General features: G+C 36.8%; 2 protein-coding genes across 12 annotated transcripts in view; one reads left to right on the top strand and one right to left on the bottom strand.

The window, feature by feature from the left end:
* Positions 1–152: 152 nt before the first annotated feature.
* On the bottom strand, positions 153–9,314 carry LOC139979118 (pyroglutamyl-peptidase 1-like). 3 transcript variants are annotated; one of them, XR_011797087.1, is made up of 6 exons: positions 9,129–9,314; positions 7,727–7,896; positions 6,740–6,853; positions 5,791–5,909; positions 3,876–4,727; positions 153–3,655 (listed from the first exon to the last, which is right to left on the bottom strand). XR_011797087.1 is itself a non-coding variant. In XM_071989809.1 (6 exons), exons 1-5 carry the CDS (start codon positions 9,157–9,159, stop codon positions 4,559–4,561), a joined length of 603 nt encoding a protein of 200 aa, XP_071845910.1. In that variant the 5' UTR covers positions 9,160–9,314; the 3' UTR covers positions 153–2,667; positions 4,524–4,558. The 3 variants fall into 3 exon arrangements, 2 of the variants coding, with proteins under 2 accessions (XP_071845910.1, XP_071845909.1); XM_071989809.1 differs by having other exon boundaries at positions 153–2,667; positions 4,524–4,727; XM_071989808.1 differs by having other exon boundaries at positions 153–4,727.
* Positions 9,315–9,384: 70 nt separating this feature from the next.
* The window catches only part of LOC139979112 (PAN2-PAN3 deadenylation complex catalytic subunit PAN2-like), a 27,641-nt gene continuing 12,269 nt past the window's right edge, over positions 9,385–24,756 (top strand). For 3 of the 9 annotated variants that reach the window (XR_011797086.1, XM_071989799.1, XM_071989791.1), the window contains exons 1-15: positions 9,449–9,583; positions 10,066–10,287; positions 11,023–11,156; positions 12,598–12,770; positions 14,029–14,230; positions 15,319–15,437; positions 16,364–16,508; positions 17,118–17,262; positions 18,252–18,328; positions 19,049–19,179; positions 19,594–19,766; positions 21,025–21,191; positions 21,852–21,980; positions 22,922–23,071; positions 23,951–24,122. Coding sequence is in view for 8 of the 9 variants with exons in the window: in XM_071989799.1 (XP_071845900.1) it covers positions 10,143–10,287; positions 11,023–11,156; positions 12,598–12,770; positions 14,029–14,230; positions 15,319–15,437; positions 16,364–16,508; positions 17,118–17,262; positions 18,252–18,328; positions 19,049–19,179; positions 19,594–19,766; positions 21,025–21,191; positions 21,852–21,980; positions 22,922–23,071; positions 23,951–24,122 (2,062 nt within the window). In the remaining variant the exon portion in view is untranslated. Of the gene's footprint in view, positions 9,612–9,658; positions 9,794–10,065; positions 10,288–11,022; positions 11,157–12,597; positions 12,771–14,028; positions 14,231–15,318; positions 15,438–16,363; positions 16,509–17,117; positions 17,263–18,251; positions 18,329–19,048; positions 19,180–19,593; positions 19,767–21,024; positions 21,192–21,851; positions 21,981–22,921; positions 23,072–23,950; positions 24,123–24,756 lie in introns of those variants that run through there. The other 6 variants (XM_071989793.1, XM_071989792.1, XM_071989794.1 and 3 more) reach the window with 6 other exon arrangements.

Raw genomic sequence — 24,756 nt, 5'->3', positions numbered from 1 at the left:
TAATGTGCTTTCGAGCTCTAAATGGTACAACAATAACACCAGACTCATATTGTGATGACTAGAGGGCTGGGTTTGGGTTAGGAAATCTGAGTATTAATGCTCATTGGAGTTTACTAGGACATAACTAGATTATCAAAAAGCTAGTTATTCAATTTTTTTTTTATTGCCTTGTAAAGTTCATTTAATGGATTAGTCATATACAAAAGGATAGAATATTTGAAATGAAACATAGTTGTTCAAGGTGACAAATTGCATCGCTATGAGATAGAAGTATCAAATTACATGAACAATTAATTTAGCAAATATCAAAGCAAATGCTGCTGCCCTTATGATCCTTGCATATTCATAATGTAACAAATTGTAATAAAAGATGTGAAAAAAAGGAAGAAACAAAACAAAAGATCGATTCTAGAGTGGACTTCCTTATTACTTCATTCTATTCGTTAAAAGCAGATAATCGGTGGTACAAAACAATACATATTTTTGAAAACTTGAATAATATAATAATAAAGCTAAAGTACTTGATATTTAATACTACTCCAGACAAGCCCAATTAAAGAAAAGTGAAGATAAAATAATTATGAGTTACATTGCACCATATCACATCCAACAATACACCACACCTCTCTTACAGCAATAAATGAACCCCCATTTGTAATGCTTGGAAACTAATATAATATGAACAAGAGCTACAAACAGTAAACTTGGTAAAAGTATAAAAAATACAATGCATTGAGACTATAAGCACTCACTGGAAACAGCAGTAGCACAAAAAGCCTTATAGATGAACCAAGATAAAGAAAAATATATTTTTTCACAATAGCCAAATGGTCAGCCGGATGTTAGTTCCAATATAGCAAGATGCAAATGGAGGATTACACCTTACCTGAATCTAACATTTGGTATTTGTAATTGTCCTTCTGTGTGTCTTTGTTTAGATCAGAGAACATTTTACAGCATAATTGTTAGAATTTATCAAAAAATGGATACAATTTTTAACTATTTGTTTTGCAACTTTGAAGGATCCATCATTAGCAGTTTTCATCTTGCTGGCTTAAAATGTTGCTGGTACTGTATTTATAAGTTAACTATTACATAAGCAAATGAATACGTTCATCTCATGACATGATTTCCCTACCCCTTCCGTTAATCCTCTCTTTGTCCCTTCACTGTTTATCTCCTACCTCTCCTCTTCCCCTGTTGGTTTCTTTCTTTCTTCTCTGAACGAAAGAAAAGACTTCACACCGAGGGCCAAGGCCACGGACAAAATTAAAAAACAAAAATAGGCACGGTTTCTGTTGAGGCATTGTTGAGGCATTGTTTTTCTCAATGTTATGGAATGCGGGATAAGTTTGGTACTTAATGGTCCCTTCTTGCAAAGTAAGACTTACTAATTTGGAAAAATGTTAAAAACAATAATTCAAATAATCTAGATCTTTGTTTTCAGTTTAAATTTTTATTTCACTGTGCATAACTGATCCTGCCACACTTAAAGACTACTCCTTGCAATGTGCTCTTCCTGTTAATGTACTTTCCCTCCATGCTATCTGTGTTGATTGGAATGTTTGATAACATACAGGAATTACAAAAGAATAAAAAAGGAATAAATAAATTGTATTGTTTAATTAAAATGATGAAAGCACTCTTGTGCATATACGGATATCTATCTACAATATATGCTTCTGCTATTGTACAAAAACTACACTCGCTTTACATGTAAAAATTAATGTGCTTTGACCTCTACTATCATTTGTATGAAATCTGAAAAAACGACCCTTCTACCTTTACAGCCCACTTCTCATCTCGACTTCAAACATCCTTCTCTTCTCTCTGTTTCTTAGCATTTTCTGTCACGATTCCTCATATTCACAAAAACCTGAAGCTCCTTCACATGCAAGTGAAATGAGAACTGTGGATATGTACTTATCACCTACCTATAACTTATTATTATCGGCAGCAAATTTTCATTCACCAACATACCTACATTAATTCTATAAATTGACCAAAAAGTCTGAATAACTTGTTGTGAGTTTTGTGACTCACACCTCATCCAATCAATCTGTTCTAGTACCTTTAAAATTTGAATCATTGTAAGACTTTGACTCATGATATCATCAAATCTGCCAAATGTTACAATAAGTTGTTGATCTTAAGGTGTACAGAAAGTGTAAATGTATCTGGCATTGTATGGTGATATGGTTAGTAGGTACTGATACGCTCAAACGAGTAATTCTTATAGAGGAATTGTTTCAGTTACTGTTGCTTTCTAGTTGGAATGCTTACCTGGGAGCCAGTAAATGGTCTGTATAAATCCTGTACTTAATTCAATCTTCAACATCCACACTAGTAATTACCTACAGCTTACTTCCATACTTGTCTAGGCTCTGTTACTTGAACCTAAGCTTATATTCGGGCTCATACTTTAATCGTCACTTCAGAGACGTATTCTTATGAATGAAATAGAGAAATTGAATATTCCTACTAGGTTAGTAATTTAGAAGTAACACAGGCCCATCTAACACTGGTACTCATCACACCCAAAGGATTGGTCAGGTACTCTAAAGTACTGATTGTTTTAGTACTCATAGGAAACTGTGTCACTGTTTTATGTGCTCATACAGGCACTGTACTTGTTTGTGTTATGCAAGCCAACCAACATTTCAAGATCTGATATGAAACATTAATAAAATATGTTAATTAACATATTTTATTAACGTGTAAACTTTATTTTATAATCATATTTATTATTATATATTTATTATTATTTATAATATAATCTCATGTCTGACCAATGTTGATCCAGGTATTATCTGTTTTTCTCCTCTCACTGATTGTAGTATATATCACTGATAATGCTATTCCTCCCAAGACCAGCAGAAAACATTTCAATTGTTCATTACCATTAGATATTACCATTTAAATGACTACACCTGGCTAAACAGATTCATACTACAATGTTGTGAAAGTAGCTTTTTAGAATTATTGGTACTTTTGGGTATGGATGAATCATTTTTTGTGATTAATGCATGCAGAATAAACTTCAGTCACAAATCATATCTCCCTATCCACCATCACCTATCTCTTATCAAGAACTTCGTGCATCAGCAACATAAATATAAACTTCAGTCACAAATCACATCTCCCTATCAACCACCACCCATTTCTTATCAAGAATATAAAGGTACTTCAGTCACAAATCACATCTCCCTATCAACCACCACCTATCTCTTATCAAGAACTATGTGCATCAGCAACATAAATATAAACTTCAGTCACAAATTATATCTCCCTATCAACCACCACCTATCTCTCATCAAGAACATAAAGGTACTTCAGTCACAAATCACATCTCCCTATCAACCACCACCTATCTCTTATCAAGAATTATGTGCATCAGTAACATAAAGAAACTTCAGTCACAAATTATATCTCCCTATCAACCACCACCTATCTCTCATCAAGAACATAAAGGTACTTCAGTCACAAATCACATCTCCCTATCAACCACCACCTATCTCTTATCAAGAATTATGTGCATCAGTAACATAAAGAAACTTCAGTCACAAATTATATCTCCCTATCAACCACCACCTATCTCTCATCAAGAACATAAAGGTACTTCAGTCACAAATCACATCTCCCTATCAACCACCACCTATCTCTTATCAAGAACTATGTGCATCAGCAACATAAAGAAACTTCAGTCACAAATTTAATCTCCATTTCCTCACCACCCATCTTTTATCAAGAACATAAAGGTACTTCAAATGACAAATAACATCTCCCAATCAACCACCCATCTCTTATCAAGAACTATGTGTATCTGTTACATAAAGAAACTTCAGTCACAATTTATATCTCCATTTCCTCACCACCAATCTCTTATCAAGAACATAAAGGTACTTCAGTCACAAATCACATCTCCCTATCAACCACCACATCAATTATCAAGAACTATGTGTATCTGTAACATGAAGAAACTTCAGTCACAAATCACATCTCCGTATCAACCACCACCCATCTCTCATCAAGAATTTCGTGCATCAGTAACATAAAGTGTGTTGAACAATTCTTCCAACTCTCACTTTTAGAATAATCAGTATATTGTCATATGCACTCTATAAGCCAAAAAATAATAATAATATATAACCACAGGAGAATCTCTCCCACACTACGTCTTCCAAAACAATCTGCTCAGATCTTTCTGACTGATACAAAACTCTTCCAACAAGTGCACTTCTAAAACGTTTACAAACCTCTATATCCCTTCAGAATAATATAGAATGGAAATGCTGCAAACAATAGCAAAATTATCAAGCAAAAAATGATTTGCTCTTAAAGCAGCCTTCAGCCTTCTTTCAAGAGGCAGCCTTCTATTTGTATTTTTTCAAAACAGAAGGAAACCTTTCGAATCCAGTCTGACAATAAAAATGAAGAAGTTGCATGACAACAGCAATATTACACAATCTGCATAGTAAACACACATATAAAATGACATGATCCAATAGGGAGCTAACACTCACATAATGACGATGATTATACCCAAACTAAGCAGACCTTAACTGTCTTCGGGCGATATCTGTTTGAGCATGCTCAGTAGGGCCTCTCTGATACCAAGGGCGAGTTGTTGAGCTGAATAAGGTCCACCGAGAGGTGGCACGTGTATGAAAGCCGAACAGGTGGGATTTTGATATAGAGAGGTGTAGTAGGCATATCCACAGAGGTACCTATGAATCCATAGACAGAAAAAAATACAGAAATAAATATTCACTCGCACAAATGTTATGGAAGAATGAGTAGCAAATTGAGCAGCAAAATCACAAAGTGACTGATTACCATAAACTTCCATCATTTACTCCATTTGTATAACAGTATTGACACATCAGTCAAATTGGTAAGAAATCCGTTAACTTTTCTTTCTGACGTGAATCGATTCTCGCAGCTCTATTTTTGCTAAAGTACAGTTGCATTGACAGCACGTACTGTATTCTTTACCTTACAAGTACTGTACTAGAGTTCACAATACTTGTATTATAAAGTAAAGTCTTACTTCAATCATTTACCTCTTGTTCCAACGATAAGAATTTACCATGAAAGTGCATTAAATAGCATGCCCTTTACTAAGAAGGCCTAATTGTTAGACCATGAGGTTTTTATCCAGCAAAAGAAGTGGCCATACAACTCCCAATTCATCTGCTGATTAGTTAATAATTTCATTTTAACAGTTGGCTATTCCAAACTTGGTATATCTTCCAAACCTATAGAATAGGGTAAAAATAGTCTCACAAGTGACAGAAAAACAATTCCTCAAATAGTAATAACTTAGTTCTCAGATATCATATTTAAGAAGAAGGGCAACTTACTCTCTGAACTGGGAATTGTGATTAAACAGGGATGCAACAGAAATTTGCCTGGTTACATTTTTTTGTCATACCAAAAACATTTTCTTTTTCGTTTTCTACTTCAATGCAAGAGAAAAGGAATGATGTTACTTAAGTTACTAAGGCGATTCTTCTGAAGTGATTGTTCAGATATTAATTTATACATTCCTACAACTTCAATGAACTATAAATTCCGATCAACAGGCAACTCAGAATCTCAGTCTACATTTTCATTTCATATTTTCTCTCATATCATTATGACCACTTCTGGCTAGATACAAACCCACAGGTGGCCTCATGGTTTTTGTATGGCGACATGTACATCAGGCACTAGGCATGATAACGTGTCACTGAAGTGTAGAGAGAGGGAGAGGGCAGTATGTATTGAGACAAAAAGCAAAATATGTACCTTCCAGCGCAGTAGGATACGACAGCCTTTACATTACAATCGGAAGAATTGATATCCCTGCAGACTCTGGACATATCGATGCGGCTAAGAATACAATCAGGACCATTCTCCTTGCAAACCTGGCAATGAGTAAGGAAAAAGTAAGGAATATGATTAATTACGTAACCATGCAACAACTGTATGCATGCTCTAACATTTATTAAATTCGTTAACAATTAACACCCAATCAGAACAAAGAAGAAACGCAATCACATGCAATCAATGCCCCATAATCATAGCATTATAGTATCTTACATGAGTAGCTCTAACTGTGGGAGACATGGATATTATTTCTCTGACAAACTGAATAGCCATAAATAGCAGTATTGTCAAACTCTCCACTCAAATCATTTGATTCTCATTGGGACTTTACATACCATACATACTGAGTACACCTTTAATACCCATAATGCCACGAGCACTCTATTGCCATGACACATACACTCTACAGTGATGATCATACTGAAATTATCTTTTTGAAACCTTGAGACCAACTATCAGGTCTCAAATTTGGGGTTATTTATTGGCTAAATAGAGTTGCCAGTAGAAGAAAGGCACCAGCATTTTTCTACCAGTAGAAAGTAAGAACAAAAACAGTCATAAATCAAACCTAAGCCATGTATAGTACTGCTTGTTATCAGAAATAAGCATCGGGTGCTCTCAATAGCCTTCGCAGTAACCAACAGATGTGTCATACTTCAGGAAAATTGTAGTGAGAACTTGATTTTAGACTACTTTTCTTGTGCACTTGCATTTTTTTACGGCTCAAATTGTAGTGAAACTGTTGGTCTAAACTATATATGGAAAAAGGTGAAAATTTCACTCTGAAAGAACATCTGGAAAGGAGACTCAGTAAAATGATGGCATACGATTGGCTCATTTTTGCACAGTTTTTACAATGAATACTTACCGGAGCTTTTGGTAGCATACTGCTTATGTCCAACTTGTCATAACCATTGTTATGACCTTGTTGTTCAAGTGTTAGCTCGGCTGCTATACTAGAAACACCAATATGAATGACCAACTAAAAACGAAAACAAACAAAAGACACTTTATAAGTATGATTAGGTAATGCTGTCTAAATCATCTGCTGGAAGCTTGTGTGTCTGTTGATCTTTTCTTGAAATTCTTCAGCACATCAGCCATATTGTAAGAGTCAGACAACACAGAAGGAAACCAATTGCATGTATGTACCAGATAATTTGAGATATAGGGTTGACATTTACAACACAATATCCTCCTGTACATTATGAAAGTTTATCATTAGCCGTGAAGTTTCTAGGCATCGGATGTTACAGATTTAACCAGGATTCACAAGAAATAACAAACAACTTCGTTAACGCTTCGATTTGGTCTCTCTTCTAATCAGTCAAGTCTTGTGTCTTTGTCCATTCACCTAGTACTCTGACCGGCTAAATCATACACCTAGTACTCTGACCGGCTAGATCATTCACCTAGTACTCTGACCGGCTAACTCATTCACCTAGTACTAAATCATGTACTTTGATCAATATGGTGGAGCTATTGAATAATTAAATGTGTTAATTATATATGTCAATATACTACAGAAGCTTCCATCCTATTCCTTTGGAAGAGAAACAATTCAAGGATAATCTTAGAGGTCTTGGAATTTTTCAGTATCATGTGGAAGTATAATTTGAAAACTTCTGGACAATTTTTTTGAAAATTTGAGATATAAATACTGACATTTCCCTACTCTTAGCTTTCTTTTGAGTCTACAGAGCTTTTCAGAATCATCATATAAACCAGAAGAACAGCTTGGAACAGTTCAATGGTATCATATTTCCTGATTACTTATAACTCACCCTGCTAGTTTTTTTGAAATGAAAATTTATGATAATTTGGGTCAGATACATGGTTATGACAGGGTACTTACATCTGGCTTGTACCTTGCCCAAATTAATGGAACTATTTCATCCACTGCTTTGTACTCTACGGGCATCTCGACTGGAATGACGGATAAATAATCAGGTAGATCTAATTTGCTCATCTCTTGCACAGCAGCCCAGCTGGCATTGACTCGATGTTCTGCGAACGGTCCAAAGCCTGTACAAGAATAATCACAGCGATTAAGAAACAAACTCTGGTATTAAACTACAGTACCGTGAACTGCACTGAGTAACCTTGGTTACTGAGTGCTTTAGCTATCTCTCCACTATCAGCTTTAAAGGTATGCTGTAGTGGCCCCTAATATGCTAGATATTCCGCTTCCACGTCCGATATACAGTTATTCCAGATATACAGATTAAGTTTTCTCTGGCCATATAAAGCCAGATACAGCTGGATATGTGGTCAATCCAGATATGCAGATAAGGTTTATCTTACCCAGATATGGATGCCATAAATTTGACCAGATAACTTTTATATGGGCCATATAAACTTCATTTTATATCAAGTTATATCTGCCCAATTTTTTATCTGGCCAGATATAAATTCCAGATCTGGCCCAGATTAATATTCCAGATCTGGACATTTAGTATTACATCTGGCCCAGATCTGGGATTTTGGTAACGGTTGTGGGATCATAGCTGATCATCTTGATGTGTGTCATAATTCACCCCGGGGTGCGGTGGCCACCATGTTTCTCCTGAAGATATCGTTCTTGCCATGGATACATAGTCTGATAATAGGCCTAACCAACTGGATTGGAACTGAACTTTATTTTGGTTAGCCCATGGTGTATCACTAGAGACTTCTCGCAACCCATCTTAGTTGTCTAAATTGTTTAACTGTAGGTCTAACTGTTATTTTAGCCTTTACTTGAAGGTCTGCTGTATAGACCCCAACTATAGCATGCTATCATGGAAAAGTTTCTTGAGATTATGTAATCGACCTGCCTTGGTCGTAAAATGACCTCTTTTTACCAATTAGTCTGCAACGCCTGCCACAGACTTTTTCTTGTATGAGGGTCTTTTTGTGAACGCTGTATGATTAACTACACTCTAGATTGAACATATATCCACAGTGTTTACGCAAAGAGCCTAATGGCTATGCAGGCTAATTGTTGAGCCTGAGGTCGACTTACGACTGTGGCAAGAAACTTTTCTAGCTATAGCGTGCTATAGTTGGAGCCAATAAAGCAGATCTTTAACTTAGGCTAGGTAATATTCCTGGCTCTATTTCTAAGTTACTAACACTAATCCTACGGTAAAGTATGTCTAGCGTTGATAATGAAGTACTACTACTTGGCAAGTACTAGCCTAACTGCTGATACAGTGATAGAGGCAAACCTAGTTTGTACTGCCTGGTTAGGTTTATCTGAATTTCAAAGAGTTTACCGGTTACAACGACTGTCTTTTGGTCTGGCATGATGCACTTTTGACTTTTCAACTGGTTTCGCCACAGACGTAAAGATATTTATCGCAACAACCACGGTACCGCGAAATGATCAGGTAACCTTGCCTATCTGACTTCTACAAAGTAACGTAAGCCCACAGATAACTAGTCGTCAGGGTAAAAGTTAGGTGAACTGTGTTCATGTATGATGTAGCATGATGTAAACAATAGGTTATCGTGACCTCAGTAGGTCAACAGCTGATCCTTCACATTACGTCACCTCCCGATTTCAGTGAAACCGACCCTGAGAAATGGAAGAAGGGTGCACCCCTACACAAATGGTAGCATCTTCAATGGATATCAGTGATTGTGAAAATTACAAGTAAATTGCAGTTCTGAAAGGATATCATAACGCCATTTTTAATTGATCGATTGTCGGTATTAAATAAAACATTTGGTAATAAGGTCAGGCTTCTTAAAATGTTGCAAGTTAAGGTTATTGTTTACGTTTCGATGTACCATATTATTGTAAATTTGCATGTTATTCTTATTTCACATAGCCTAGGCCTACTATGCTTGCGAGGTTATTGTCTCGACCAAACTAGAAGGAACTCGCAGTATTCGAAAGGATTGTTCGTGAACAGAGCTTTCTTATTAGTTAAAAAGAGTAAAGCACGTTTACATTTCATAGACTCAAACAAAACTTTTTCAGTTATGAGCCTTGTAACTTACAGGTGGTAGACATGGAATAGCATGTGGGCCAATGTGTCACTCGACGACAAACCTAGTAATTAACGTTAGCCTACAGTAGGCCTAGTTTAGCGACAGCGTATGCCTATAATAACACTGCATTACCATTAGCTTTTCTTTGATCAATGCAGTACTTATAACTTGATATGTCACTTATAAATGTTTTCTTTCTCTTTATTTTTAATACAGATCAATTGTAATTCATACTCTCTGAAGCAAACATTGTTATACAGTAGTTCTATAGGGATCTCTCACTTTCGGGTCCAATGGAGTTCCACCCTGCCTTTGCAGGACCAGGCCAGTATCACCCAGAGTATGGTCAGCTACCAGCACAGGCAGAGGGGCTAACATTAGAGCACTTCCCACATGATGTACCCCCAGAAGCTATAGAACCCTACACTAATGCTCATGGTACGTAGAAGTGTACTGAGTAGTAATGCGGATGATCAGTGTAACAACATTGAAAATTAAATGATCAAAGTCCATGTGCATGCATCCCATCTAAACAGTCAGAAAGTTTCAGATGCAAAACACTATCTTAGTATAGTGCAAATTGAATAAATGACCTTTTTCCAAAGATATTTATTTATATATTTTGCCAAATGTAATTTGTAAGTCTTGGACGAGATATGGCCCTGAGATCGATGAAGCTGATTCCAGTGTAGAGGATTATAGGGTCCTCCCAATAATAAAAGAGATGTGAAATAGTGCATTCTAAGGCAAAGTTAGGCTATAAATTAGTTTCATACATCTAAGTTACATGCAAGGTTGGACTTCTAATTACTTTAATTTGTAAAATATGTTAGGGGAGAGTGGTTCAAAAGGGAAGGGTGTGTAAACATCCCATCCAGTCCTGGATCTGTTATTTTCCGTGGTTTGCAGATTTCAAAATGAGTGTGCACAAACCCATAGATTAGAGGGAACATAAACATTGCTCAGGGCACTGGGAAAGTATTATAAATGTAGAATAAGGAACATTAATGTCTCTTGCACAAGGTTTATCAGAAATGTCTATATGGAATACATTCATTGTTAGCCCTATTGTTGTAATTCTGTGTATTCGAGATCGAAACTTGGGAGAATAGAAGTGACAGACGTACTATCAACAACCGTAAAGTTTTCATTTTTATTTTATTTTTCTGATAGGTCACTTGACTATTCCAGTGGCTGGTTCTTACCAGGAATTACAAACAGTCTTTGCAGATGGTGGGACCACATTTAGTGTCAGTGCTCTCTACTTTGACCCATTTGAAGAGCTTTTGTGGATGGGAAATCAAGGGGTATGATCCTTGGTTGTTTATATTAAATTAGTTTACATAACTGCTAGAGAAATACTCCCAAGTGTGAAGTAATGTTCAAATATCATGTGACCATTTTAGCTTATATAAAGTTTAAATGTTTCTTCAAATCCCATTCCCTGCCACTTTTCAAGTTGTATCAAGTGAATATGGTGCTGGCATCACCCACAAAGAAATAGTTAATGTGGACTTCTACCAACTCTGGGCTGGAATTCTCATTTGCTAGATAATAGAACTGTAAATGTGATGTCACTGGCTTGAGTTCTTTTTTAGCCAATAAGTTCTTTAGAAATTGTTCCTTCAATGTTTTCCCTATTGTTGTCAATTGTTCAATTAGACATAAATGAAATTTAGTACATATTTAAGGTTGAAAAGGCAGGGTTTAAGATCATTATTACTGAGGAACTAATATGGCATAATCAGGCGCGTAGCCAGGAATTTGCCAAGGGAGGGGCGAAACTGTAGATTTGGCATTGCAAACTATCTAAGCGTAGCGCCACCATGGTTGGCGCGGAGCGTACAAGAAAATTTTGGCTGTAAATGCCTCCCAGATCGCCGGAAATGGCACTTCCCATGCCTTGTTAGTTGTATCTTAGCATTTTCTCTTTTGAAAATACTAGCGATATCATAAAAACCTTAAAAATTTTTGTAAAAAATATGCTCAAGGGGGGGCGGCTGCCCCCTTCGCCCCCCCCTTGGCTATGCGCCTGGGCATAATAAGTAAGATACACATACAGGCATGGAGATACAATAGAAATCATACCTGCTTTTAGAATTCTGCAGTTTGTTAACATTATATTAAACACTTCAGCTGAAAGATGAAGAAGTTGTAATTATGTCTCAGTGCTGTGACGGGACATGTGGTTTGAGAACGAGATGGAAAAGGGGTGGGTAGTGATGCAGTTTAAGAGCAGTTAATTGTAGCCTCATAGCACTGACAGTAGTTATTGGAAAAACTTTATAAAGTTTACAGTCCTCTCAGTTGCTGAAGTTTCTCTGATTGCAAGACTTGGAATGATGCATACCATTCATCAGACCACTGGCTTTCCCTAAAGAAAGACATTTCTGATTGTGTTGCAATTTCTTGCAGTGATTTCGCTGTACCTCCCTACCAAAATGAACAAAAGAATCAGTTCAGAAGTTACTGCAAATCAAGAGAATAACAACAGTATAACATGCAAACCTCTTTAAACATTCTAGGTCAAAGTTAAGAATATATTTTTGACAGTTTAATCGTCTTAAAACGTCTTAATCCATAGAAGTCTTCATTTGGATAGAGCGTGTTTTAGTTGCACCAAACTTGATGATATTTAAGAACTACCAATAAAAAAAAAAAGATAAGAAAAGTAAAATGTCAGCAAAGATCAACAGAAGGCAGGAAAGAAGACAGTCGATCATGCTGTTCATTCTTTGTTTTATTCAGGGTCATGTGACTTCCTACTATGGATCTCACCTTCAGAAGTATTCATCCTTCCAAGCTCATTCATCTCAGCAGGAGATCAGACAACTCCTAGCCTTGGATTCTGGAATCATCTCCCTGGCGAGACAAGGACTGCGCTGTAACTCCAGACAGGGAATAAAACTATTTGATTACAAGTATGTGTCATGAGGGGCTAGAATCAAATGGTATATATATATATATATATATATATATATATATATATATATATATATATATATATATATATATATATATATATATATATATATATAAATATAGGGTGTGCGCATATAAGTGGGAGGCCCAGGTTCGAATCTTGGTGGAGGCTGGAAGTTTTTTCACTGTTCTGGATTTTCTAACTCACTACAATTTCAATTATATATATATATTTTGTCTTTGTTGTTTACCTCCATTTCATTTAACAGTCTGTTCAAAGTACAGTATCTTTTTCGAGATCTGGCTTTAGGAATCATAAGTTATTTCAAGTTGGTTAGCATCATGTTTGATCTCTAGAGTAAGGCAAATATGTCACCAAAACAGAACTAGTATTGTTCGATACAGGTGACAAACGACCTTCCTTACCAGTTTCGAACCTCTGGACATACAATCAGCGTCCATAGCGTCAATTATTTTCCTGGGCAATGCCCTCCACCCCCCCCCCCATATTTGGATCATGCTCCTCCCCCAATTTGTTTTTTTCACATCTATGGTTTCAGTAATGGACTCCAATGGTGGATCCATGTAAACAACCCCCTCAAACTAAAATTCTGCCCTTCTAAACAAACACTATGCCCCTCCAAATTTGACAAACTGGCTACAAAGGTATTGTTCATGTTCAGCATGCAAACTGTTTTGAAATGAACAAGAGCAATTGCATTTGATGGAAAGTAAATATCAACGTTAAAGAAACTCATTTTGTATTCCCAAGGTACTTTTACCAAACCTTTGAGTTTCATCTCAAACTAAATTTCAGATTTCTAATCAGCACAACTTCTTTTGAGTTTTTTTTGTTGGTGTGGGTATTGGGCTGTGTCTCTTTTGCTCTAATGTTTTTTTTCCTTCTATATCCTTCTTTCAAAATAAAATAAAACTGTTAGCAAACTGCTTATCCACTAGAGAGCCTGTGTAATTGCTCCGTTACTGTATCCCTTCGGGTAATCCTCCTTATCTACTCTGTATTTGTACTTGTATTGTATTCTTGTGTTTCAGCGTTTTATTCATTTTTGTCATTTACTCATCCCGCTAATCCCCTTTCATCTATCTCATTGTGTTCACCGTGCTCATTAACCTGTCTGTATTCTGTGCGTGTTTTTGTCCCTTCTGTTACTTTTACTTGTCATTTAGCCTCTGAAGAAGATCCTGCTAGGATCGAAACGTCAGGCCAACTTACTTTTACACATATCCTTCTTTCAGCGGATCAGCGATGGAAGAGATGAGAGCCATGATCATCTTAAAAGATTCGACAAGGTTGTTAGCGGGAGGACAGCAAGAGAAACTGGTGGAGATTGATCTCAAGACGGGGGAGGAGAAGGGTCTCTACGATTGCGGAGAGGAAGGCATCACCATCATGCGAATGAGCAATAGCTATCTCTGTCGGGCCGATACGACCGGAAAGGTGAGGAATCAGTTTAAGGTGTTTGTTGGTTCTCAATAGATTAATACCAAACAGCGATGAAATCACAAACAATGAGCCTAATTGACGGCATCTTGCTTCTAGTTAGCAAGTCGTAAATAAACATAACACAATGAATTTCTTATGTTTACTTTATAAAGTAACTTTCAATCGTTCCGATTCTCATTGGTGGTTTTCTTTGGGGTAATTTTGTTCAAAGACACCATATAACTTTTGAAGTAAACCCTTTGAACAGTAGCAGAATAGCCTACCGATGAACTGGCATGAGAACAAGGGTTTGCTAGGTCAGAAAGGGCTGCTCACACCGCCGAGCAGAGGTCCTGATGGCGTCGTTTCCTCTTAGTTGCAAAATATGCCAGTGACATCTGATGTTAGCAATTTATGCGCCTGTTTAGTTCTATGCTATACATAGTCGTAGTTGTTGTTTCCTGTTTAATATTTAACCCTAAGACCTTTGCAGGTTGGCCAGTTTTAATTTAGTACCTTATTCATGAGGCATATTTAACATGCTTGACCAGCCAACAGTTATTAAAACACAACACTTCAGGTTAGCTGTTGACCATGTGCTTGTTGTACTGTTTACTGGAGTATCTGCTGTAAATTGCTGAAATGATGTTTGTTTATGTAGTAAATCATTCCTTAATTTCTCTGATTCATCTGTGTGATCCCTCCTCCATGGATTAATTGATGACATGATGTTTGTTAATTATGTATTACATCCTTCCTTCATTCTCAGATTCATCTCTGTGATCCCTCCTCCATGGATTAATTGATGACATGATGTTTGTTAATTTACTAAATCCTTCCTTAAATTCTCAAATTCATCTCTGTGATCCCTCCTCCATGGATTAATTGATGACATGATGTTTGTTAATTTACTAAATCCTTCCTTAAATTCTCAAATTCATCTCTGTGATCCCTCCTCCATGGATTAATTGATGACATGATGTTTGTTAATTTACTAAATCCTTCCTTAAATTCTCAAATTCATCTGTGTGATCCCTCCTCCATGGATTAATTGATGACATGATGTTTGTTAATTATGTATTACATCCTTCCTTCATTCTCAGATTCATCTCTGTGATCCATCCTCCATGGAAATTCAACACACTCTGGAGGCTCACTCTACATCAGTTTCGGATTTTGATGTTCATGAGAACCAACTGGTCTCCTGTGGATTTTCAACAAGGTACTTGCTGATCCTTAGTCAAGGGATACATTTAACTTAAATTTGAGTCCTTTCTTCATAATTTGCCATTCACTTGTTAGCTTAAATAGACATTCTTGGAAAGAAAAGGGGGTTGGAGGGGTTGGAGGGGTGGGAGGGGGCCAAGAAACATTATGAAAGAATAAATGCATAAATTTGCTCTGTTGGGCAGGTATAATCACCGCCGTTTCCTGATTTGTTGACCGTATCTTAAAATAAAAAAATATTTGAATGGATGCCAGTAAAACAATAAACATGCAAGTCCAGGCATCCAAGCTATGTGCTGGAAATAATTACTTATTTAGTGGTATTGTCATATATTAGATGTTGAATGGAATTTTGTTCTATTGCTTTGAACTTTGACACTACAAAAGTTTTTTTTTTTTTTCAGTTATTATTATGTTTCATGCTGGATTCTCATCTGCCACTTTTTGAAATCCTTCCAGTTTGATGAATAGCATTTGCCTCGTGTATTTCATATGAAAAAATTTACCCCTTTTTTCAATACAAGTTGAGAACTGCTGCACATTTAGCTCCTCTACATTACAATAATCTGCCATGTACACAGTTTGTGTAAACTGATTTCTATTTATAGTTCATGAAAGTAAGTAAGTCAACTTTATTGAATCCCAGAAGGAAATTACATATCTGCGGTGAGCAATACAATGAATGATACAAAATACAAAGAACATTGGTAATATACAACAGTTATATGCAGTCTATACAAAATATGCACTACTAGCTCAAACAGCGCAACTAAGTGGAACGGCCACCCCCACCCCCCGACCTCGTGAAGTTCTTGTTGTGAACACTAAGGAAGTATATCGTAAGGTTTTGAAGGATAAAAACATATCCATGCTGGTCAAGTGCCATCTTAACATTACATTATCATGTTAATCCTTGAACAGGCATGGAAACTATAGCTTGGACAGATACTTGATGGTCTTTGATCTTCGGATGATGCGAGCCATGCCACCATTTCACATTCCCATTGAAGCTCTGTTTGTTCGTTATGTACCAACTTATTCTAACAGAGTCATCGCTATGAGTCAGGTACTAAGCAACTTTTTCAGCTTTTGTGATTGATTTACCACTCAATTAATGTAGTATATGTTTATATATATATATATATATATGTATTTTTTTGGTAGTGAAGTTGAGAGCAAACATTTATGTGTAGCTAGTAATCTGGGCCATTGCCCATATAAATTTACAGAGGAGTTAGTTAGCTCATATCTTCATTATCTTCATGAACACCAAGGTTCTGCATTGTTGCTTTGAACTAGCTAAATTATGTCTCAACTAAAATAGCTTGATGAGTATAGATCCCTATCCCCTCACCCTAACCCTATCCCCTAACCCTAACCGTGTTCATGTGATCATGGTAGTAAATACAAAGTAAACCTAAAATCCTCTACTGAACTGAAAGTTTTGTAGGCCTCTAATAAACATTGACATTTGTTTCAAAAGGAAATAGAGTCTCTTCAACATATCAACTGATATTAATGTAGGTAAAGAAACAATAACTGTTTTGTGTTAATTTGTTTTTATGGAGGGAGACGTTGTGTTGTACACATATCCAGATGGCTTCATCACTTTTCTCTTGAATTAGTATTTCTGATTGTGAAATGTCCTGATTTTCTTCCCCATATTTTGTTGTAGACGGGTCATTTTCAGTTGGTGGACCCCGGAGGGTTGATGACAGCGGAGGATATAGTACTCTATCAGGTCAACATTGCTGGAGATATGTTGATGTGTATGGATGTGTGCAGCACATATCATAGCATGGTGTTTGGAGACGTTGCTGGTTAGTATTTGGAGGCAGGTCATTGCCAAAAGGGAAGGAAAGGGGTAGTAGGGGAGGGTGAAAGGCAGTGGTGATGGGTGGAAGAGGATTATGTATGCTATAACTAAAATAGTATGGTGTTACAAGATGTTGGTGGTTAGTATCAGAGAGGGGAAGAAGGGGGAGGGGTAAGTATCAGAGATGGGGAAGAAGGGGAGGGGAAAGTATCAGAGAGGGGAAGTAGGGGAGGGGTAAGTATCAGAGAGGGGAAGATGGGGGGAGAATCAGAAAGGGGAAATATGGGAGGGGTAGGTATCAGAGATGGAAATTAGGGGAGGGGTTAGTATCAGAGAGGGAAAGTAGGGGAGGGGTAAGTATCAGAGAGGGGAAGTAGAGGAGGGGTAGTGGTAGTGGTAAGAAAGTAGGAATAGGAACTGATCTGTGTACGTATGTGCCCTTGATTATGCATACAGTGTTGTTAGCTGCCGTGTTTGACAATATTAGTAGTTAATAGCAGAGCAAGGCATAACAGAATTGATTAGAAGAAGGGGAAGAGAGTGCAGGATTGTGAGATGTGACACAAGATAAACCCTTAACTGAATATGCAGTAGTGTTTGGAGAAGCTACTATCAATGAAGAACAAAAGGGAAGGAGGATTGTAAAGATTGAGGGAGGAGTGGGCTATTATTTCTGAATCTGTATTATTTAACTATGTATGCAGCTGTGCTTGGAGATGTTGGTGGTCAGTATCAGAACAGAAGAGAGGGGGTGAGGAGGGACAGCAGGGACGGGTACTAAGAAGAATTTACTGGTATATTTGGACCAAAAAAATGTGGTTCAATTAACACAGTGAAACTCTTCATCCAATTCTGGAAGCTAGTCCCCTTTTCTTCCTTAGACCTAATATTGTGGACTATGTCACATAGTTCTGACTCAAATACAAAGCCAACTATCATGTGATTTGCCAACACAAAAGCTTATTAACTCAACTTGTTTTCTGTTGTTTTCAGGTTATGTGCACCTTTGGGCTGATGCAGAAGAGGTAACATTTAACCAAATGTCAAGAGATACAAACTTTGCCAGCTCTGTGAGTAATCCATTTATGAAGAGTTTTAAATTACCTCACTTGGTTTAAACCCCAGCAGGCATTCACAAGGTTATACAGTTGTAGCAAGGATTCTTATTTCCACGACGCAAACCCATGACGGTTACTAGTTTGATGTAAAAACAGTCCTTAATACTAAACGATAGTTCAAATGATTCTCACCAGGCTAGCAGTAAGCTAACCCTTCTTCCATTTACCAACAGAATGCACGATCAACAATATGTAAAACATTTCCATGGAAGTCAAACAGTATTTCATTTGATGGTGATATTAATGTAAAACTGAGCCCACAGTAGTTAATGTGGAAATAATGACAATTTTTATCTGAGATGCATCACAACTCTTCTCTATTCAATCATTCTAACTTCCTTATTTGAGATTTAACTTTAAAAGTTATCTGTTCTGTCATCAAATATGGTAGAAGGATCAAATTGATTATTATTTTACAGCCTTTTGTCCCAGTATCTCAATCCCTGACACACTTGTCTCATTTCATCCCCTCCTCAACATAAACTGGGAATAATATGCAGGGCAGATTAAATCTCCAGAAAGGTTGTCATGGAAACTTTAAGTACTTTTTCGTTCTTATTCGTGAGCAATTACAACGACCACTATGAATGTTACAGATCTCAGAAGGTGTTTTGGGTCAAACAAGAGCTACGACCACGATTGTAAATAATTTGTTTTTTTGTTGTCTTTTAGGTTGACCCTATACCCTCTATTGACATCAACAACTCCCTCGCATCGCTGTTTTCCATTCCTCTGCCATTTCCCGCCAACGATGAGCCATTGCTGTCTGATTGGCCAGCAGAGACATGCAGACCGGTGCACAGGTGCGTTTCATAATTATCAGCGGAATCTAGTTCATCTTGACTACTGTCTCATATCATCATGTGATATGTAAACCAAGGATTGTGTATTAATTGTCTAGATATTGTTCATAAATAGTAGGGCTTATATTCCATCCCCATCTTTGACGTTCTTAAATGCCAAGCAAACACGACCAACATCTTTCATCTTTTTAATAAAATGATAGAGCTATGTTTGTGACAAATGACTGGAAGATGGATTTTCTTGCCATTTGTGCGTTCTCGTTGAAAAATGTTACCATTTTTTGAATCAGAAATACTATATATCATTTTATCTGAAGCGTCTTAAATGACAATAGCTAATTACAATAGTTTGGTGTTTTGTTTCCTTGAATTTCTCAGTCTTATTGATGTTTTCTCTCTTTTCATATAACGCAGGCAAACCATACCCGTGGATCCTCAGATTCTGAGCACTATGAAAGTGGTGGATTTTATAGGCTACGCACCCAAGTCTGGGAGTCAGAAGAGGAACCAAGTGGCCTACCCAGAGGTGCTCGCAACCTTGGGTGGTGGAACTAAAGAGCTTATTCCAGAATCACCCATCGGAAGAGGTCTGTAGTCTGCTAGTGTTTTCTTCAATACCATTTAGTGTAGTTTAGTTTAGTAGAAAAAAAAGGATCAGGAGGGACACTCAAGTCCCCATCAAGGACCCTATAGGAGAGAAAAAAAACTTAAGACCCAAACATTCAGACCCAATTACAAAGCTTAAAGTGCTTGTCCAAAGCATTCTTAAGCCCATTCACACTACTTGCAAGTATAACTTTCTCAGGAAAACCGTCCCACTCATTCACAACCCTATTAGAAAAAAAGTTATGGCGAATATTAATCCTACTTTACCATTACCACTATGCATTATATAATATGTCAATGTGCTGAAAGAGTTTAAACAGAGGATCGTGGGAGCTTATTTTGATTCATTCCTTTTTAGCATTCTTCTTTAATGCATGGATTAACATGAATTTCAGTGCAAGAAAATCCATGGAAAGTATTAAAATGGGGTATTTGTAAAACTTGAAGTTAACCAACATATCTTACTTCTCACGTTGCCTTTAACTTAAATTAGTAGAGATGCTTAGAGTGTGTTATCAAGCATCCATTTAAGGAACGACCCTTACAGTTTGTAGATAGTTCTACCAGGATTAGCCTGTCTGTCATACATGCTATCTGATCAGAATTCTGTAAGGTGTAAATGTACCCGGTACTGTGGCCGAGTGGATAAAGGCGTTTGAAGCAATGAAGCTTAGCAATCGGGAGGTTCGGTACCCGGCCGGGTCACAGTAAGGTGGGTTTTTCATGCAAGAGCAATCTACGGTTTTCCCATCTGAAATGACTTTCTAAATTGAAAAGATTCCAAATTTGAGTTCAAATGTTGAATTGGAAGCCACTCGATGTGTAAGTTGTAAACCAAAAGCCCTTGCAGGCTTCTCCCACGCTTAAGCGTCGTAAAAGTAACTGCATGATTATCCTATGCAAAATGTGTTTTCTGTGGTTGTGCGTGTGACTCCTGACAGCAACAGCATGTATATTGACTTAGCTGGATGTATATTAGTTTAGCATCAGCAACATCTATTGGTTTAGATTATGGACATATCTTTCAGGACCCCATTATCTGGTGAGCCTATGGGTATTCTAGTAAAATTATTATAATCATTCATAAAATGTTTTCACTATGACTCCCATGGTTCAGGAAAGTTGGTGGGATTCAGAGACTAGAATTACCCAAACACATGTAAATTTTTTATACGGATGCACAACTTTACTAAACCGAAATGTTGTAACTTCCCTCCGATGACCTTTCACCCTCCGTAGGCGAAGATCTCGTGCAGTGTATCGTACCTAAGAAGTACCGCAAAGTGGAGATCAAGTACAGCGGGAAGTTTGGCGTAGATGACTTCAACTTTCGTCATTACAACTCTACAAACTTTGCCGGACTAGAGCCGCACATTCCAAATGCTTACTGTAACAGCATGCTGCAGGTGAGGTCTAGTATTAGCTGGCCACACACAAGACTCCACTCAAGCCCTGTAACATATCAAATATTTGTTATTCCTCACGTGTGGATTTATGACTATAACTGACAAAGGTTTAGCCAATTTCAAGTTTCGTCAGCCTCTAGTCAGGCAGACCCAAATTGTTTGAGTTTGGCCCAGCATCATCAACAAATCACAAAGTTAGTTTGTAGCATTGTTATAAAAGTATGTCATTAAATACAACAATGGTTCTAATGAGGACTAAGGTACTGGAGGGAAGGTGTACACACTTTCCACCACTAGCACATCTCTATTTTTAGGTATAGCCTAACAGGCAATGCTATGGTACTGTTGCAAAGTTAAAGATATGAACAATTGACACAAAAATTAGTATCCAAAATAAATGTGAATGAATCCAAATGGAATTTAACCATCTTGTGCCATCATTGAGTATAGTCTTTCACTGTTAAGTTATATATGCATCGCTCCATATTTTGTACTGTTACAAAACATTTGTGTCTGACTATATCAAGAAGACTTTATTTTGATAGTTACTTTCCAAATACGGTTGGTTTATGTACTCATGAAAGACAGACAAATGTTTATACTATCCATCCAGCTGTTTACCTTCAGTTTTTTTTTCTTTTCGTCTTTGTAACGTAACAGGTTCTACATTTCATCGAGCCTCTCAGAGTGGCCCTCCAAAGTCACCTTTGTGAGAAGGAGTTTTGTCTGGCCTGTGAAATGGGCTTTTTGTTTTATATGCTGGATCATTGTAAAGGTCAAACCTGCCAGGTTAGTGATGTACCAAGGTATGAATAATAATATAAAGTATTAATTATTATACTGCTACCTATGTGAATGCTATCAAAATGTAGCAAAACAAAAGGTTTGAGTCTGGTATTTAAATCAGCAATTGTGGTTTGGTCAATTTTGGTATGTTCTTCAAATCTTAAATACTAAATCAATACAGTTCTTAAATAGAGTCATCAAAATTTTGAATTAAAAAGTAAAGACAAAGTCAAGTTTGTTTTTTTTGTGAGTGAGGGGGGGGGCAGGCATGCGATTTATACTAGTTTCATACGCAAATATGCCTGGGTAACAAAATTGTTGGCATCAAATAGGACCACAAATTGTATAATTTATTTGTTTTGTAAGTTGAAAAGTCTTGCAGAGAGTCTTAGTTTGAGCAATCAAAACTTTTCCTTCTATTTTTTTGTTTTTTGTTACACTTGGTAAGTTCAGCAATGTTACTAGGCAACAATTTATAAATTATAATTTAATATGCAGTCATATGTAATGTAATAACCATTTTCCAATATGGGGACTCCCTCAGTGGTTCTGATTTGGATGCTCCACAAATACTGTTCAAAATGTTAAAGAAATAGTATTGATATTCAAGGAGAAAGACTTAGATTTACGAAAGTAAAATTACTTGACTGACCCTTGATTACTTGTGAATGAGACCTTTACAATCATTGGTGAAAACCAATCATACATAGTGCTCTAGATTCGATGCCTCATAGGTACATGGTAACAGCCAGTTTACAGATTCAATGCCTCAGAAGTACATGGTAACAGCCAGTTTACAGATTCAATGCCTCAAAAGTTCATGGTGCAGTCAGTTTACAGATTCAATGCATCAGAAGTACATGGTAACAGACATCATTTTCTTTGGCAAACTTACCACTGTTTCAGCATGTGAATTATATCTTGATCTGTCTCGCTTGTTTCAGGCAAGTAACTTCTTACGAGCATTTCGAACTATTCCAGAGGGTTCCGCCCTCGGTCTTCTCTTGGGGGATGCAGAAGAGTCGACAGGGAAAGCCAACTTCCCGCGGCTTATACAGAGTTGGAACAGATTTGTCCTTCAACAGATTGTTCAGGTATTAGGTTTATCTTTCGTCAGATAATTTATTTGCTATTCTATCGACTCATCGCTAATTATTTAAATCCAACGGTACTTTTTTTTCAGAACTGAAAAGTTGCCAAGTTTGTGCTCTCACTAAAGAGGAAAGAAAAAGATAAGAAGGCCAAACAGTGCTGCCTAGACTCATCATATCATAAATCTCAGAATGTGACATATTTGAAAGATTTGCAAAAAACTACAAAGGAGATGGAACACATCAAAATAACTTTGTGATTGCAGTTTATGTCTCACTGCTGTATAATAATATATTTTGCAACCATCCTGAGTGGGATACTTTTCAGTTTGTTAGTGTAATCTACCCTAGCCAGGAATTGTATTGGCAAAACTCAAAATGCAATGTTTCAAATTGACTTCTACTTCATATCACAAATCCAATCTGCACAGATTGAGACAAAAGGGAAACTGTTGGGACAAATGATCACCATAAGCTTTATCCAAAGCTGTGACAACAACTGCAGCAAAATGTTTATAAGTTCATCAAAGTCAAGAGGGATACACTGGAATGAGATTGTTCAACAGAAATGCTACCATTGAGAGATCATGTGAAAATTAGCTACGTATTCAAATATTGAACCATGCAAATATGGCTGGATATATTTATGATGTTGGCTACTAAGAATTATTCATAATGGGAAATGAAATGTGGGAAAGATGGACAGACATGTTTGTGTTGATTTTATGAGAAGCTGAGTATGAGAATGTTTTTGATGCTGTCGTATTGTGCACAAGTTAAAAATCAAGGTTTTACAATTTATTTCATCATCACAAACAGAAGAGAAACTTGATAAAATTGACGTAATCTATAATGATGCTTTTTCTATGTTTGCTCCTCAAGGAGACAAACATCGTTACAAAGGATGAAGAGGGCAAAGATAGGCAGGAACCATCGGCCGTTGGTGATATGTTTGAGGCTCAAGTCCATACCAAGAGCAGGTGCAGATCCTGCTCCCAGGAATCAGAGAGGGTTTCAGCATCGAGTGTGGTGACACTGAACTATCCCTCTGTTGGTAAGACAAATTATATCTTATTATGCAAATAATTCTTGTGAAGTAGACAGAATATATTATTGCTCATAGAAAGTTGAATACAATATACAGTATTATTGATGATAGAAAGTTTTATTTATCGATTTGAAAAGGACGGATATGTTGTAATAACACGAGCCACTGTTGTAAATGGAGATGATTGGTTGGAAAGTAAAGATTTTTACTGAACATGTTGATTGTAGGTTGTATAATTTGATATCATGGTTTACTAGACCAATCAGAGTTTTTGTTTTGAGTTTGTATTTTGTATTGCATAAGATGGAGTAATTAAATCCAATCAATGAAAGGTTGTATGGTTGTTGATCAGAGATGACATTCACCTGGGAACAAGCTAATGAGGTGGTTTAATTAGGGCAACTATTGTAATTCATGAATTCTTGAACACAATTTCAAGGTGTTGACAGATTAAAATGGTCCTGGTTTTATAATCATATGTTACTCCTAGGGTCAATAACATGATAGAAACTGTCTCCTCTTTATTCAGTTAAGACAATCTGATAGCAACATTTTTTAAAACATGTTGGTTGGTTGCTAGGGAACTATGGAAACATTCTGGCCAAATATATATACATTAATGGCCTAGAGAGGAACCAAA

The sequence above is a fragment of the Apostichopus japonicus genome, chromosome 13 (genome assembly GCF_037975245.1).
Source record: "Apostichopus japonicus isolate 1M-3 chromosome 13, ASM3797524v1, whole genome shotgun sequence".
In the NCBI taxonomy this organism is placed as follows: domain Eukaryota; kingdom Metazoa; phylum Echinodermata; class Holothuroidea; order Aspidochirotida; family Stichopodidae; genus Apostichopus; species Apostichopus japonicus.
Note: the sequence above shows the minus strand (reverse complement) of the source record. Positions and strands in the feature narration are given on the sequence as shown.